Source organism: Montipora capricornis, chromosome 2, assembly GCF_036669925.1.
Source record: "Montipora capricornis isolate CH-2021 chromosome 2, ASM3666992v2, whole genome shotgun sequence".
NCBI classification, from domain to species: domain Eukaryota; kingdom Metazoa; phylum Cnidaria; class Anthozoa; order Scleractinia; family Acroporidae; genus Montipora; species Montipora capricornis.
In genome coordinates this window covers 12044757-12059848 of record NC_090884.1, presented here as the reverse complement: position 1 = coordinate 12059848, position 15092 = coordinate 12044757, and the positions used below count along the sequence as shown (strand labels likewise).

General features: G+C 37.1%; 1 protein-coding gene and 1 long non-coding RNA gene across 3 annotated transcripts in view; one reads left to right on the top strand and one right to left on the bottom strand.

The window, feature by feature from the left end:
• Positions 1-3490: 3490 nt before the first annotated feature.
• LOC138038854 (uncharacterized) overlaps positions 3491-15092 on the bottom strand; it is a 16699-nt gene continuing 5097 nt past the window's right edge. The window contains exons 3-7 of one of the 2 annotated variants that reach the window (XM_068884925.1): positions 14184-14273; positions 9689-9816; positions 8038-8112; positions 6988-7137; positions 3491-4879 (exon numbers count right to left, since the gene is read on the bottom strand). In XM_068884925.1, the coding sequence (XP_068741026.1) occupies positions 4837-4879; positions 6988-7137; positions 8038-8112; positions 9689-9816; positions 14184-14273 (486 nt within the window). In that variant the 3' untranslated portion in view covers positions 3491-4836. The remainder of the gene's footprint in view (positions 4880-6987; positions 7138-8037; positions 8113-9688; positions 9817-14183; positions 14274-15092) is intronic. The other variant, XM_068884926.1, reaches the window with a different exon arrangement.
• Positions 5889-14173, top strand: LOC138038857 (uncharacterized). Its single transcript, XR_011130315.1, has 3 exons — positions 5889-6919; positions 7348-7408; positions 13867-14173. It is a non-coding gene; the product is annotated as an uncharacterized lncRNA (long non-coding RNA).

Sequence of the window (15092 nt, the reverse complement as noted above, 5' to 3'; positions counted from 1 at the left end):
TTCTGGTGCTGCAGGGGGACCACTTGGATACCTGCTTCAAGGACGTCCCAGATGGTACAGGCGCGGAAAATCTCGTAGGGTAAAGATGCTATGTGCCCCAAGATGAAAGTGGCAGAAAAAAATTCACGAAAGTAAAGGGAAGCAATGGGTTAATAGCATTCCGAAAAATTACCGCCTGGATTACACTTGGAAGAACCTCCAATGACGAAAAGTCATAGAAAAAGCAAAAAAAGACAGAAACGAAAGATTCCGTGGCAATCATAGAAAGCGAAGTGGCAGGACCTAACGGAGAAAATGCAAGTGTGTTCAAGTGTCTAAACGCAGTGCCACCACTGCTGGCGGGAACCACATATTCGAGCGACCCGGACGAGTTAAAAAAAGAAACGTTGTAAGGAACCTGGCGGATAAAAACTACGACAGATCCAAAGAACTGCAAGCCTGTGATTGACTCTGGGGAATTAGTGAATCCAGAAGCTGCACAGTTAGAGAAGTTATCCAGACGAGGAGAAATTGAAACAAGAAAAATTGAAGATTAGAGGCTGAAGTTTTAACGTAAAGTGGTGAAATTGAAAATTTGAAACCAGAGCTAGTTCTTGGGTAAAGTGGCAGGTTAGCCGATCAAGGGTTTGTGCGAAATAACTTGAAAAACCTTGCATGGCATGGCGGCATGGTTTAAGCACCAACTCTCTAATAGATAAACAATACTTTTAGTCATGGCAATTCATATACAAAAGCCCTGGTAAAACAGTTTTCAGAAAAACTAAGCACATCATTTTCATGCTGTGTGCTATGGTTTGAAGAGGTTGTCAGGGCTTCTCAGTTGACCACCACAAACACAAAAACAAAAAATTCAGGCCGAAGTCAGGCTAGTTGCCTGCCTTTTAGTGGAGTGTCATGCCATGAAGAATTGAACAAGTTCAAAGTAAATGGTTTGGTTTGGTTTTTTTTATTTACTTGTTTGAGCAGGTTGAAGTTTGGCAACAGTGGAGGGTGCAAAAAAAATCAAACCAGAAAAAAAAACAATCAAAAAAACTTGGATTGCTTACGTCAGATTGACCGTAAAAAAATGATGAGGTCCCAAAAAAAAAAAAACCCTAACTCTAATCTTTAAGCTCAACCTTTAGCTTGGTGAAATCGATGCAAACTTTGAATAGTTTTGGCTTACAAAATTAGGGTTTGGGGGGGGGGGGGGGCTAAAAGCAGACCTGCGGCCCGCCACGGGCCCAGTGGCCCAGTAGCCCAGTCCTGATTTTCCACAGTTTTTTTGTCCGAGCGGTAAATCCATGCGCATGCACAGGAATCTGCATCGGGTTGGTTCATGCAAAATGGACGACTGTAAGTTTGAATTCGTTCTACCATTAAATTTTTAATCATTTGATCCTTCTTTCTATTTGTTGTTGTAAAACAGACGAAAACAACAGGAGCATGAGAACGTTTTTCACTTAGCAAACATGCAACGAAAGGAAAACGGATTGAAAGGATTGAAATGATTATTTAAAATGGTAAAACGAATTCAACTCACCGTCTTTCATTTGCTGCGCCCAAACCGGATGCAAACAAAACTAGTGTGGACCTCACGGGCTGAGTTGATCCAGTCAGACCTTACATGTTACCTGCCCTTTGGCAACTATTACGTATACTATACCAATCCACCCTTACTCTCACCAAAGGCACAGCCACAGGCACCGGGAATTCAATCCCCTAATCTTCTCGAAATCCGCCCCCCCTACTCTTTCTTCTCGGAATAGTGTGTGGCCTCTTTAATTTATAATGTCCCTTAGGGAACTCATGAACATAGAAGGTATTTTTGAGATGGGCCCAAGGTTTGTAGTCCATATCAGAGAGGACTTGAAAGGCTAACCATTTGCAGACAAAATTACAAAGGCAGGCACTTTTTTATCAGTTGTTTTAAGATCCTGAGTATTCATCCAGCTGGTTGTTCAAACTCAAGGCTCAACCAACTGAGCCATCGCTGTGTTGCGTTTTCACGGGTTAGATATGCACAGAGTAACTGCAAAATACCTTGCCACTTTTGTTTTTTTTTTTTTTTTTTTTTTTTTCACTGTGTTCTAAGTTGTAGCAGCTGTTCTTTGAAGAACTGGGCATACCGGTACATGATAACAAGACACTCCATTCACGATGCTCATAAGTGACTGGGTATTCTGTAGTTTAGACTGTAGTTGCCCCTCCATAGTTGGTGACAGTGGTGGTGAGAACTTTAACCAATACCGAGGTCATGAACTCTGGTCTATGGTCATTTTGATTAAAAAGTTGTAGACTTTTCTATAAGTGGAGAGGTCATTTCAAGCAACCATCAAACTGGATCATACCACTGTACACTTCTTTAAGTCAATTTTCCATTCAGGTGCCTCTCGTGGAAGTCACAGTTTTGCTGAATTTCACTACAACAAGTCACAGTGCAGTCAATTGGTTTGGCATGACTTTACCAGTGGTGTGTGAGTACATCCTCCCACCTCTAAACCTAGGAAATGCTTATTTGCCGTTGAAATTCTGAGGTTCAATAATTCTGATATTTGGGCACTGAGTTCCATGTAACTTAATTGAAGATGTTGCTACTTTCAATAAGCGAATGTGGTCTTTTTTCCTGAGAATGATGTGGATCGATATCAACAACCTGAGTTCAAGAGGATTGAAATGCACAAACTATGGGGTGTGAATTTACACAGTCACCACATGGTAACCTTACATCAAGTGAGAATGAGTGGGTGGACTTCTGTTTTCAGTCGCATGGACTGACCAAAGCCCAAAAATTTCAGCTCACGGTATCTTTCTTAGGAGCCATTCATTATTTATGCCAGGGGAGGGGCTTTGCAAGAGAATGAGGGAGGAGGGGGGTGGTCATCAGGTAATCTGCATACAAAGAGGGGACTATGTGATTTTTATTTTTGTTCTATTTTCAAATGCATTCAGTGCCCTTGAATAAATATTACTCCAGAAACAACTTTGGCAAGGTAACTGCACAACTGGTATCATGTCTTCCCTCAATTGCTTTAACTCTCTGTGTTTGTTTTGTTTCGGGTTGGGGTGGGGGGGCTATTAAAGTGGTTTAGAGGGGTCATGACTTTTTTCATCCTCCCAGTAAGGGGTCAAAACGTTTGTTTTGCTTTCTGATGGATCTTACCAGTCCACCCCCTGGCATAAATAAATAATTTAATTATGAATGATCCCTAACAGTGGTAAAACCAAATTATTTAGAATAATCATTCCCCCTGGCCACAGTCCATTTTTAGGAAGGTAACAAACATGGTTTCATTTAGAAATGTGCTTAATGGTTTGAAATTAACCACATATTTCAAGGGTGCTCACTTTGTTGCAGTACACTACTATCCAAGTTTCTTGCCCTAAGATGTATGGCAACCAACTCTGTTACTTTGAGGTATATATGGGTATTGAGAAAGGCGGATTTGTATTGTATGGGAGAGATGACACTGGCTTTTTGCAGCATACATTCAGTTTGGAGCAAGAAATATTTGATTGGATGTTATCTTTATTAAAACCTATACAATTGGTGAAATAATATTTTTAATTACTGGTACACAAAAATTAATGAAAGGTGAAATTGACTTGAGTATGTATCAATAAAAATTCAAATAATATCCTGGATCTGAATCTTCAAAAGATCCTATTAAAGTTGCCATGCATTTCTTTACAAGGAATCCCTACAGTATTACCATAATATATTAATTTTTTTAATCTTCCATTCACAATGATCAGTAATACCATTCTTCCCATGAATGTAAGTTCAACACTTCTATTGTGCAGAGAACTTAATATCAAAATGATTTGACAAAAATTTACATCATCCTTGACATTGTGCCATTGCTCTTATAGTATTCAAGACTAAAGGACAAGAGACACTGGTGTTTTTTGTTCAACAATAATACGTACTGTATTTCATGAAATTGTTTTAATTTTGAAAAGTTACAGGTTCGCATAACCAAAGAGAGAAGCACTTTTACCTTCCAACACAATCATCTGAAAATGTTTTTTTTTTTTTGGAACACCAACCATGTCTCCCTGATTACTAGTCGGGCATGCTAAGCCACTACACCATCAAGGCTACCATACTGGCAACACAGCAGATTAATGAGATGACAAAGCGGAGTGGGGATCCCTTTCATTTGCCTCAAAATTTCTGACTTTCATTTGTTCTAAGACCCGTCTGGGATTATGAGGCAAGGATACAGTCTCAAGCGAGGTTGGGCCCGAGGTATACATTACAGACTCTCCTCCTTATTAATCATCACAAAAAATTATTTATGTTCTTTGTGAACTTAAAAATTGCCCAATAATACTGTAATTCGTATGCATACATTGTATGCTTTAATTATTTAAGTAAACTCAAATGGCAACCAAGAGCGATATTTGGCCCAAATTCCTGTCATGCAGAAAACTTGATTTCTATCCCTTGCACCAATTACACCTGCATAAAATGTAAATTTCAATTAATTTTTTGTCATCTATCTATTTATTAGTTTTTTCTGTATCATTTTTCAGCAATAATAACTATTAATTTTATATGGATGGAGGTCCCAAATTCTCCAAGTAAAATTTATAATAATATTAAACGAAACTTCAAAGTACAATAATGTTTGACACTTGCACAGCAAGAAGACAAACTTAAGATAAACAAAAGGAAAAGTAACCAAAAAGCCAAAAGTCCCTTGTCTTTGTTATCTTTTAACTATTAATAGCTATAAATCATTAATTTTCACTTATTTTCTTTTACTCCTTTAATTGACTTGTCCCTGTCGTAGATTTTGAAGAGAGAGTGGTGGAGGCAAGGCATCATGTGATAGCTGATGAACTGTTTTGTCAGCAACTTTCATACATTAAACCTCCCCTGGCTTCCATTTGCCTGCAAAACAAATCAAGAATTATTCTTGACTTTTTGTCAACAGAACAACCTGCAAGGAGATTGTATTCAAATTTTGCAGGTGTAAACACTGCTTAGCCTCAGTCCCACACCTGGGGTTTGAGAGACTAAGCATCTTCTGAAAGATTAGGGCAGTCCCATTGATGGCAGAAGCCTGCTATTCCTCTCAACACATCCAGAATCCCAAGATCCGTTGAAAAAAAACCCTCCACCCAACCAGACACCACAGTCAAACACCAACCACCAATGGTACAATCTTGGTTGACAGATGATGCATCATCAATCTAATCCTCTTCAGCCACACACACCAAGGCACTGAGAAACTGACAAATGTCCACTCCTGAATCACTCAACCAGCAAAAAACAGTCTGGACAATTACGTCCATCTTATGTGTTGTCTGACTTCCTATCTCCACATCCATTCCCATCCTCTGACATTCTCCCTCATCCAAACGTCCTTATACCACATCAGCACACACACTTCACACCATACAGATTTCCAGTAAGGCTTCCAGTATTCCCTTGACTTCATGTGATCATGCCTTTGCTGTACATGTACTCCCTCATGCAAGTACAACCACTCGCCACATGCCCAACCAATTCCACCACTGCCACACACTCTATCCTTTGGATCTACATCCTCCTCAATTTTGAGCGGCCAAAAAAAACGGCCATCCAAATACCCAGCTGTAAGCCACTGCCATGACCTCTCACTCGCCACTTCACCAACACCCTCATAAACTTCCCACATATTAACCTCTTTTCCTAAAACGTCTCCTTGCCTGCCTTCTGCACATGCTTCTTGTGCTCACTCTTTAACTTTTCCCACCTCCAAGATCTCTTCAACATCCACTCGTCACTCACCTCGACATATCCAAACAGACCAAGTTCCTCCTCCTTCACACACATGCACACTGATCAATCCCCTCCCATCATCCTTCCACTTCACGTACAAACTCACCACATCCCCTTCTTGTGGAAAGCCCCAACCTCAGATACTCCAGCTTGACTTTGCCCCTTATCTCCTTCGGCATAATCTGCACCATCCAACACATCCCAGTACTTTAACGCATTCTTGTCAATCTCACCCATCATCTGACCATCTGGCAACACAATTCCTTAACAACAAACCTTCTACTCCTGCTTCAATACCAACACAGCACACTTGTCCAGTCCAAACTCCATCACCATGCCCCCTGAAAAAGACCTGCACAACATTCAGATTGGTCAAACTCTCCAGCCCCTCTTACAAGCTTCCATACAGCTTCAAATTGTCCACAAGCAACAAATGGCTGATTAACCTTTGATCCTTCCCAAACCTCAGTATCCAATGTTTTCGCTTTTCAGCAACATAGTGAGACTGATCATCGAGACCAAACAACAGCGGAGACAAGGAGTTCCCCAGGAATAGTCCAGGTTTGATCCCCACTTCACCCAACACTTCCTCAGTTGACATCAACAGAGTTTTCCAATCGCTCAAATTATCATACAACAAACCCTTCATGTTGTGAGCCACCTTCACCGTTTCCAACATTTCAACAATCTGTGAATGCAGCACCCCTGTGATAACCAGACACTGATGCAAATGCAGAAGATGAAGCTGAAGAAGAACAAGAGGAGGAAGAAGAAGAGGAGGAGGAGGAGGAGGAGGAGGAGGAGGAGGAGAGGAGGAGGAGGAGGAGGAGGAGGAAGAAGAAGAAGAAGAAGAAGAAGAAGAAGAAGAAGAAGAAGAAGAAGAAGAAGAAGAAGAAGAAGTGGTTATGAATCAAATTAATGACAAGGGGCACCAGGGGTCTGTTCTTACAGTTTACAGTTACATTTATGGTGCAATGTTACTTCAATGTGATCCCTTGTGCTTATAAGGCCTATGTCTAGCTTTGTGACAAGAAAAGAAAAATGTCACCCCCTCCTTCACTCCGTTTTTTTTCAGACAGAGTGATCAACGCATTCTTGTGCTGCTAGATTTTCAGGATTAACCAGTCAGGGGCCCTAAAGTTACACATGAAAGTCACAAAGACACAGGTATTGTACATGTACATTACTGACGAATACTATATTAATAACAATTATTACTATATTTAACTTGCTACCTTGTGAATTCATCATGATTGTCAATACCATCTTCTGTGGGGACTTGCATGTTTAATTGTGTCAGGGCTCCTGTCTCATCTTCACTATCATCATTGTGATCTGTGGAAACTTGCTGAGTGGAACGTCTACATTCCTTTGGTGAAGTTGACCTGAAACATGATAATGACAATGATGAAATGGATACCCCTCCCCACTTTATCAATGATAAAAGAATTTCAGGTAGCTGCTAATATTTTCTACCTCGTCATGCTGACTGAAAATGTGATGGAGCTACATCTGCCAATAGGTTGACAGATATTTACCTTTAGAATATTCAGAAACGGACTACAACACATTTTAAGAAATATTTTATTTTCCAGGAGTAAAGTGTTGGTGATACATGGAGAGACAAAACACATATTTACAACAGTTAGCTTTAAGGTAATGTTCTTCTTGCCTCGCTCCCTTGCATGTTTTGTAAAACTCGCTAAAAAAGGACGAAGGCCTGAAAACGTTTGCAATTCCGTGTTGACAGAGATTCTGGCATATTTCAACAATCACATTTATAGTTTTTATTGTGAAATGGATGTCCAGTCGTAAGCTGCTTTGTTTGACTGTGAAATTGCAGTCAAGTATTAAGCTAATTTACTACTCTGTAGCCTCACTTTCTAATTATATAGGAAGATTATTGCTATTGTTCTAAACTGAAGAGAGAGGGTGTAAAAATTATAAGTCAAACAGAAATTAAATGTTTTGAAAGAGATTACTGTGCAATCCATGTAATTTCAGTTTTAGTTGTTGATTAAAATTGTTGGTTATTGTTTGCAAGGCTTGTTTGTTTACTGCTATCAGCTCAAAGGTGTTTGATCACTGTAAACTGTATACACTAATGACGATTAATTTTGTACTTCATGCAGAAGCATAATAATTATTATTTCGGATCCATATACGGTACACTATATTGCTTTATGGGGTTAGAAAAAGGAAGCTCCACTTTTCGGCTTGGCTAAATCTATTATATTGAACCATTATTTCCACTCATGTAGAGGTCATTTTTCACTCTCACTTACCTTTCCAAAAATCCCTGAATACCAGATCTTGCTGCACTCAAGGAAGCTGTCAATGATGCAAACAATCCTGATTTTCTAAATGCACAAACAAAATATTACTCATTATTCCTTCAAAATCTTTCTTTGTGTTGATTGGCTTTGTGATTCGCTGCATGACAACATAAATATCAATGACCAGCGATGTATTTTAGAGTTTGAAATGGCTGGGAATAAAGATAAATTTGAAAAAGAGACTGAGAAAACAAAGAAATTAACTTTATCATCGAGTTAAGCTTTTGTATGATAAGAATGCACATCCCAGAGGCAGACATTGTTACGTGTCTTAGCCAACAGCTTTAGCTCAACCACCTTTGATTTGCAGAATAGGCTGGCCATTTATTATAATTTATTTGTGTCAAATGACCACTTTTTTGTAAACACATGTTGTTTTTTTATATCATTTTTCTAGAAAGAGAATTTATTTCCAAAAATATTATTTTGTCATCATCATCATCATTATAATAATAATAATTATTATTATTCATTCAAAATATTTCCCCGTTTCTGATTGGTTAAAACCACACGCATAATTCACCATAACCAGCTGCTGTTCACCAAATTTGGAAAGAAACTTCGTCATATTGAATCAATGACGTTTAAAGTGCAGCCCGCTGCAGATTATTGAACTGATGACGTCAAAATGACGTCAAAAGTGCAGCCCGCTGCAAATTATTGAACCGTTGACCGAAAAAAGCTGGGGACGAGATTGTGTTATTTTTGTTGAGCAGAAAAATGGCTGCGAGTAGGTTTAGAAGTTTGAGCGAAGAAAATATTTTGAATGAATAATGAAGCCATTATTGAATTTGGCTTTCGTAGAATAATGAAGAATTCTGCAGATATCAGAGGATGTTATCCACCTCGGCCTTCGCCTTGGTGGATAACACCCTCGTCGACCTGCAGAATTCTTCATATCCTTCATATCCTACTCAACCTCATTCAATAATTGCTAATTATCATCTTTATCATTGTTGTAATAATTTCTTAGTAGCAGTCCTAGTGGCAGTGGCAGCAGCAGTAATAGTAAGTAGTAGTCGTAGTAGTCGTCGTTGTAGTAGTAGTGGTAGTAGTAGCGGTAGTGGCAGTAGTGGTTGCAGTAGTACCGGTAGTAGTAGTAGTAGTAGTAGTAGTAGTAGTAGTAGTAGTAGTAGCAGCAGCAGCAGCAGTAGCAGTAGCAGTAGCGGTAGCGGTAGTGGTAGTAGGAGTAGTAGCAGTGTAGTAGTAGCAGTGTAGTAGTAGTAGTAGTAGTAGTAGTAGTAGTAGTAGCAGCAGCAGCAGTAGCAGTAGCAGTAGCGGTAGTGGTAGTGGTAGTAGGAGTAGTAGCAGTGTAGTACACTGTAGTAGCAGTGTAGCAGTGTAGTAGTAGTAGTAGTAGTAGTAGTAGTAGTAGTAGTAGTAGTAGTAGTAGTAGTAGTAGACTAGTAGCAGCAGCAGCAGCAGCGGCAGCAGAAGTAGCAGTAGCAGCAGCAGCAGTAAGAGTTGTTGTTGTTAAATGACAGCTTAAGGAAAGAGTATAAAGGTTCTCCATGTCCCTCTGCGTATGGCTGCATTAAGCTACTGTATGTACAAACCAATTTTGACAGTTGTGACTGAGGTCAGAGGTTCTCCCACTAACCTTTGCACATTATCTTTCATTTTGCTTTGTTTATTTAATTGCTGGTTTTCCTTTGGTTCATCATCCTGGTCAGACTCCTCCTGACTTTCCATTCTTCGCGACAAGAGCTTTTTCTCCTCGGCTTTTGCCTTTAAAAGAATCAGGAAAAGACAAAACGTAAAGTTGCACACACCAGTCTTGCTAGTTCAAAATTAATGAATTATTGCAGTTACAGTGATTCCACTGGCATTCACATGATCTTGCTCAAACATTTTCATATAGTGAGGAGCTCTGAGCGACCTATTTTTCTTACACAACAATTAGATATTTTAGATCTTACAACCGCGCTTTGAAAATTTATCTGTTTTCTTACCACTATAGTCGCAACGTAGTGCACATTCCAAAACAGTCCTTGTTGATTCACTGATGACTATAGACACAAAATCACCTGATCAATCTGTAGCACAACAACTGACAACGACTGCACACGATCTTATTGCACCATCACTTATAGCCGTTGTGAAAACTCCGATTGCACCATCAGTCGCAGCCATTGTGACATCTCTGATGACATTATGGTCTTAATTAATCTGGAACTTTCTTCGGATAATAATTGTATGGATATGAACGATACAACAATAAGTCTATTAACAACGTACAACTTTCTTTCTTAAAAATCATGATTAAATTAAATTGGTTTTTTACGTGAGTAAAGGGGTAGCAAAGTAGTAACACAAGTCACATAAAGTTGCAATGTTGACACATTCCATGAATGACATAATGGCTTTTTATGTATTCAATACTCGCTTCTAAGTTTACCCAAAAAGGCAATATATTTTGTATTAAATAAAGAGTGGAATATTCATAGAATTTTTAGAACATTAACGTTTTAACAGCTTTTGGCGAATAAACGTCATAAATTGCGTGATTCAAAGTCCCACTGACTATAAGGCCGAGTGTAAGTTTGGGTCTGCTCACTGACAAAACTGAAAAAAAAAAAAAAAACAACGTGCAGAGCAAGAACCACGTTCGACCCATGGCCGCGCGGTTAATAAACCATTATAATGTTAATGTGATATGTTGCCATCATCAATGTTAATCGAACAAAACAAAATGGTATAAAAGAACTAATGGGGATAGAACCAAATCCGATCTCACTTGTATGATGCATTGGGGAACATCACCCACAAGTGACCAGAACATCCAGGTTTTTTTTGTCCAGAGCTGTTTGTTAATAAACCTCTTTTTTTTTTCTTTTCTATTTTCTTCTCTTAAAAGGATTCTCAGTTGAGGGTTATCTGGGTTGCAGGACATTTGTTTCCCAAAACATGTCTTCATATGTCTCTAAATATGATTAAATGCAACCTGTATTGAAAAATAAGTTTGGAACAATAACTAAAAAATATTATTAATTAAGCCCGTCACTTTCATTGAAGAATTGTGAATCTCTGCCCTTTTAGTCTCAATAACAAACTTCATGACTACATCATCCATGATATGTTTCAAAATAATAAATTATTAAAAGCATTTAGAACAAACAACTTTAAAAATAACAATTAAAATCTGCTGCAAAGTATCAAAAAAGATAACATTAATGTTGTATTGATCTGGAAAAATGTAAAAATGATCCAATATACCGTACCACTTTATAATGTCTGAAGCAAGGATACTAATAATATTTAACTGAGCACTATTATGCATTTATTACAAGCAAAATTTCCACACGAGAAGGTTCCACTTACAATTTTCTTTCTCATCTTGTTGTTTCATCCACATGAATATTACTTCCTGTGTCTAAAACCATTAAGTCACCTTGCAAGTGACCATAGATGTTGGTTATGCAAATGTCCCTAAATCCCCCTTACACAGAGTCTGTTTGCATATTGCTTAATAAATAAAACAATCTTCATTGCTTTTCTGTGAAAAATTAATTTTCACTACCTGAAGTGATTGCATCTTGCAAAAAAAAAGCACCACATGCTACAAAAATCTTCAAGGTATTAAGATAAATAAAGGATAGTTTGAAATGGAAATGTATGTAACAAAACAAGATTATAATATAATATAAATTAAATCAATCTCTGAAAGCAAATTCAACCTACCATTTTGCACTCGAAGACTGACTATTTGATTTCCTCTAAGCTTGATGCAGAAATTAAAAATGATTTCATTCAATTAAAAGATTCTGTGGTCTTGAATCAGGAAAAAAGTCATAGACAGAATGCTATTGTCTATTAAGAGATTCTTCCTACATCAGCTCTTTAGATTTGAAACTCTTTCGATTTTTCCCAGTGAATGGCAACACATCTGTCTGTCAGGTTGTAACAATGAACTGAAATCACTTTAATAAGCTGTATGATAAATTAATTCAAGGTGAAATGGATTTCTTTCAATCACGCATACATTGTGCAAATTTAATGCCTCTTAATGCAATGTTACCGATTCTGTGGTGAATTAAAAAAATTTAAGACTGGAGAATTCACAGTCTGTTTGCTTAAAAGGTTGAAAAAATTTTAACCAAGATATGAAAGACCAATCATATTCAAGGAAAACGATCTGTGTCATCTGTCTGTGTGTTCATATGTTTACTTAACAAAAAAGTCAATTTGCATGAAACCTTAAACATATATCTATGATACTAGACAGAATTAACATTTCAGTTTTAACTTTTTATTACCTGAACAAGGACTATTTTAATAGAAAACTCTGACAAATCTTTTTATTCAACAATCAATATTACAAGAAATCACTTTAGATTCAATAAATATTTACATGAACTAGAAAATGGTGGATATTTTAGTCTACAGTCCAATATTTTATGTTGAAAACTACAGTTACAAAACACAACAAATAAATGCATATAAAAAAATTCTGAACAGCTAAAGATATAGCATACTTTAGGTAATACTGTGGAAAAAATCATTCTAAATTTGAAATAAGTGCTGAGATATAATCAGAAACTAAAAGGCCATAATTAAAGGTTTTATCAAGAATCAGATAATTCCAATAAGATTAAAAGCAATAAAAATGCACAATATTTTGACTATCTGTCAAATCGTTAAAGACACCTCACAGTGAATGACATAGAGAAAAAGTTCATTTTAGAAATTCAATGATTTGGCAATTTGTTGGGGTGAAGGGAAGAAGTTAATCATCATTACTATTTGTTGTACCTACATTAATTAATTTATGATAAATTGATGCTCCTACAGATCACCAAGGAAAGTCCTGATATGTAAGTGTGCAAAGAAATTTTCACATCAAAAATACATCTGTTGGTTGCAATGTACACTTAATGCTTGAGTACCACATATGAAAAACGAAGAAGCTGTATCAACATATACATGTATCAATACATGTAGTTACAATAATATTATAGTTCTACTAATGTGACAGCCAATATCTTTTTAAACTAAACCTATGAAGCATTCTAACAAAAGAAAATGGGTATTTTTTCACCAAAATACCTCTTTTTTTTAAATTAATCATGTCAAAGAAACCTCTGAATTGGGCATTCTCAGGTTTCTCACACATCCATATCAATGTGTGATTTAAATACAATATAATGACAATGACATTACTGATTAAATAATAATAATAATAATAATAATAATAATAATAATAATAATAATAATAATAATGACAGGAATCTAATGCATCTCATTGGATAAATGACGATGATGATGTTTGACCTGACAAATACAGCGAGAGACCAAAAGCATGATACTACGCATCTAAAAGTAAATAGATCCAACAACAGTTTCATGGAATAAGCTGAATTTTGCTCTTTGGTAAGAGATGAAGACTGGAAAACCCCGAGAAAAACTGATGACAGCTAAAATTTGGTATTCTCATGTCATTGTTGGGAAGAAATTCAGTGGCAAAGAAATTTACCAAATTTTCAAATGGATGTGCATGGCATTTATTTTGCTCATAAAACCTATTTCTTTGGTTTTTCCTGTTCTTATTCTTAGGATATCATTGTCACTTAAGCTCCCTACCTTGAATATTATTTGTCAGTAATTTGTGATGCCTGTATTATAAAAGTGACTGCAATGTATTAATAATTATTATTATGGGTTCAAAAATGTCTGTGGCTGATGCAAAAAAAAATTACATGTGTATTGTTAACACCCTTTCAAATTATCTTGAAAAACAATAATAATGATATTGTTATTTTCACAATCTCGTTTTTGTAGGCAAAGATGTGTTGAAAGTTGTTGGATGTTATTAAAGGTCAAGCTGTGTAATTGTCAGACTCCTAGTTGTGTAAGAGAAATACATGTATATACCAGTATATAAGGCCTTGTTTCAAGTACATGTAAATGAATAATGAGTGCACTCTCCAGACACATCACCTCTGTTTAACAGATCATCTTACAGTAATATTACTGTATAAGAATGACACACGCTTTAATACAGTAACTGCATCTTGAAAAATCAGCTCTTGCATTTTTCAGCACACAATACTATTGTCAAATGAAACTTTATAAACAAATATTATTATCGTATGTACCTTTAGCTTACTGTGTTGATGCTGAATTTCTTTAATTTCAGTCTTAAAAGTCTCATCTAGCACAGCCATTTTGATATTAAAATTTCTCAGCTGCAAACATGCCAAAGTGACAAAAGGATGATAAAAGGCTGTACATATGTGTGTGTTTGTTTAAAATGAAATTATTCAGGTTAAAATGACTTTGAGCCACCTAAGGGATTTCACTTAATGTCAAACACCACATGGTTTCACCTGTCAATGGGGGTTACCCATTAGGAGCCAAAGGAAAGGAAAAAATGGAAAGGAACCTTTTAGTTATTTATAAGTCGATCGTTCTGGCACTGGAGTGCTAATTGGGGAGACTGTCAACTGAAATTAACAATCAACGCAAATCAAGTCAAAATGTCGGTTTTTGATGAGAGGGGAAAACTGGAGTACCCGGAGAAAAACCTCTCGGTACTGAGTAGAGAACCAACCAACTCAACCCACATATGACACAGAGTCTGAGGATCCAAACCAAGCAACATGGGGGAAGGCGAGTGCTCTCACCATTGCACCATTCCTGCAAACCCACAGACATCTGAACATCTAGTACCCAAAAACAGTAGTAATTAACCCTTTCTCTCCTAGCTAAAGGAGTTCCTCATTAACCAGGCAAATGTTCTGTTGTTAGAAAGACCATAATTTACTGAATAAAAGGAGTCAATGGGTTAATTTTTGCCTGGATGTAGAGTTAACTGAACTTCCCACCCAATGACAAGTAAAATCCTCTGGTGTTAGACAGAGTTAAAGCTACTGAGTCTCAATCCTAGGATTCAATGGGTTTACAACCTCCACATCCACTCCCTTTAACCCATTGATTCCTGGGTGTGACACTTAATACATTTTACTCATGATCTAATGCCAGACGATTTTACTCGTCATTTGGAC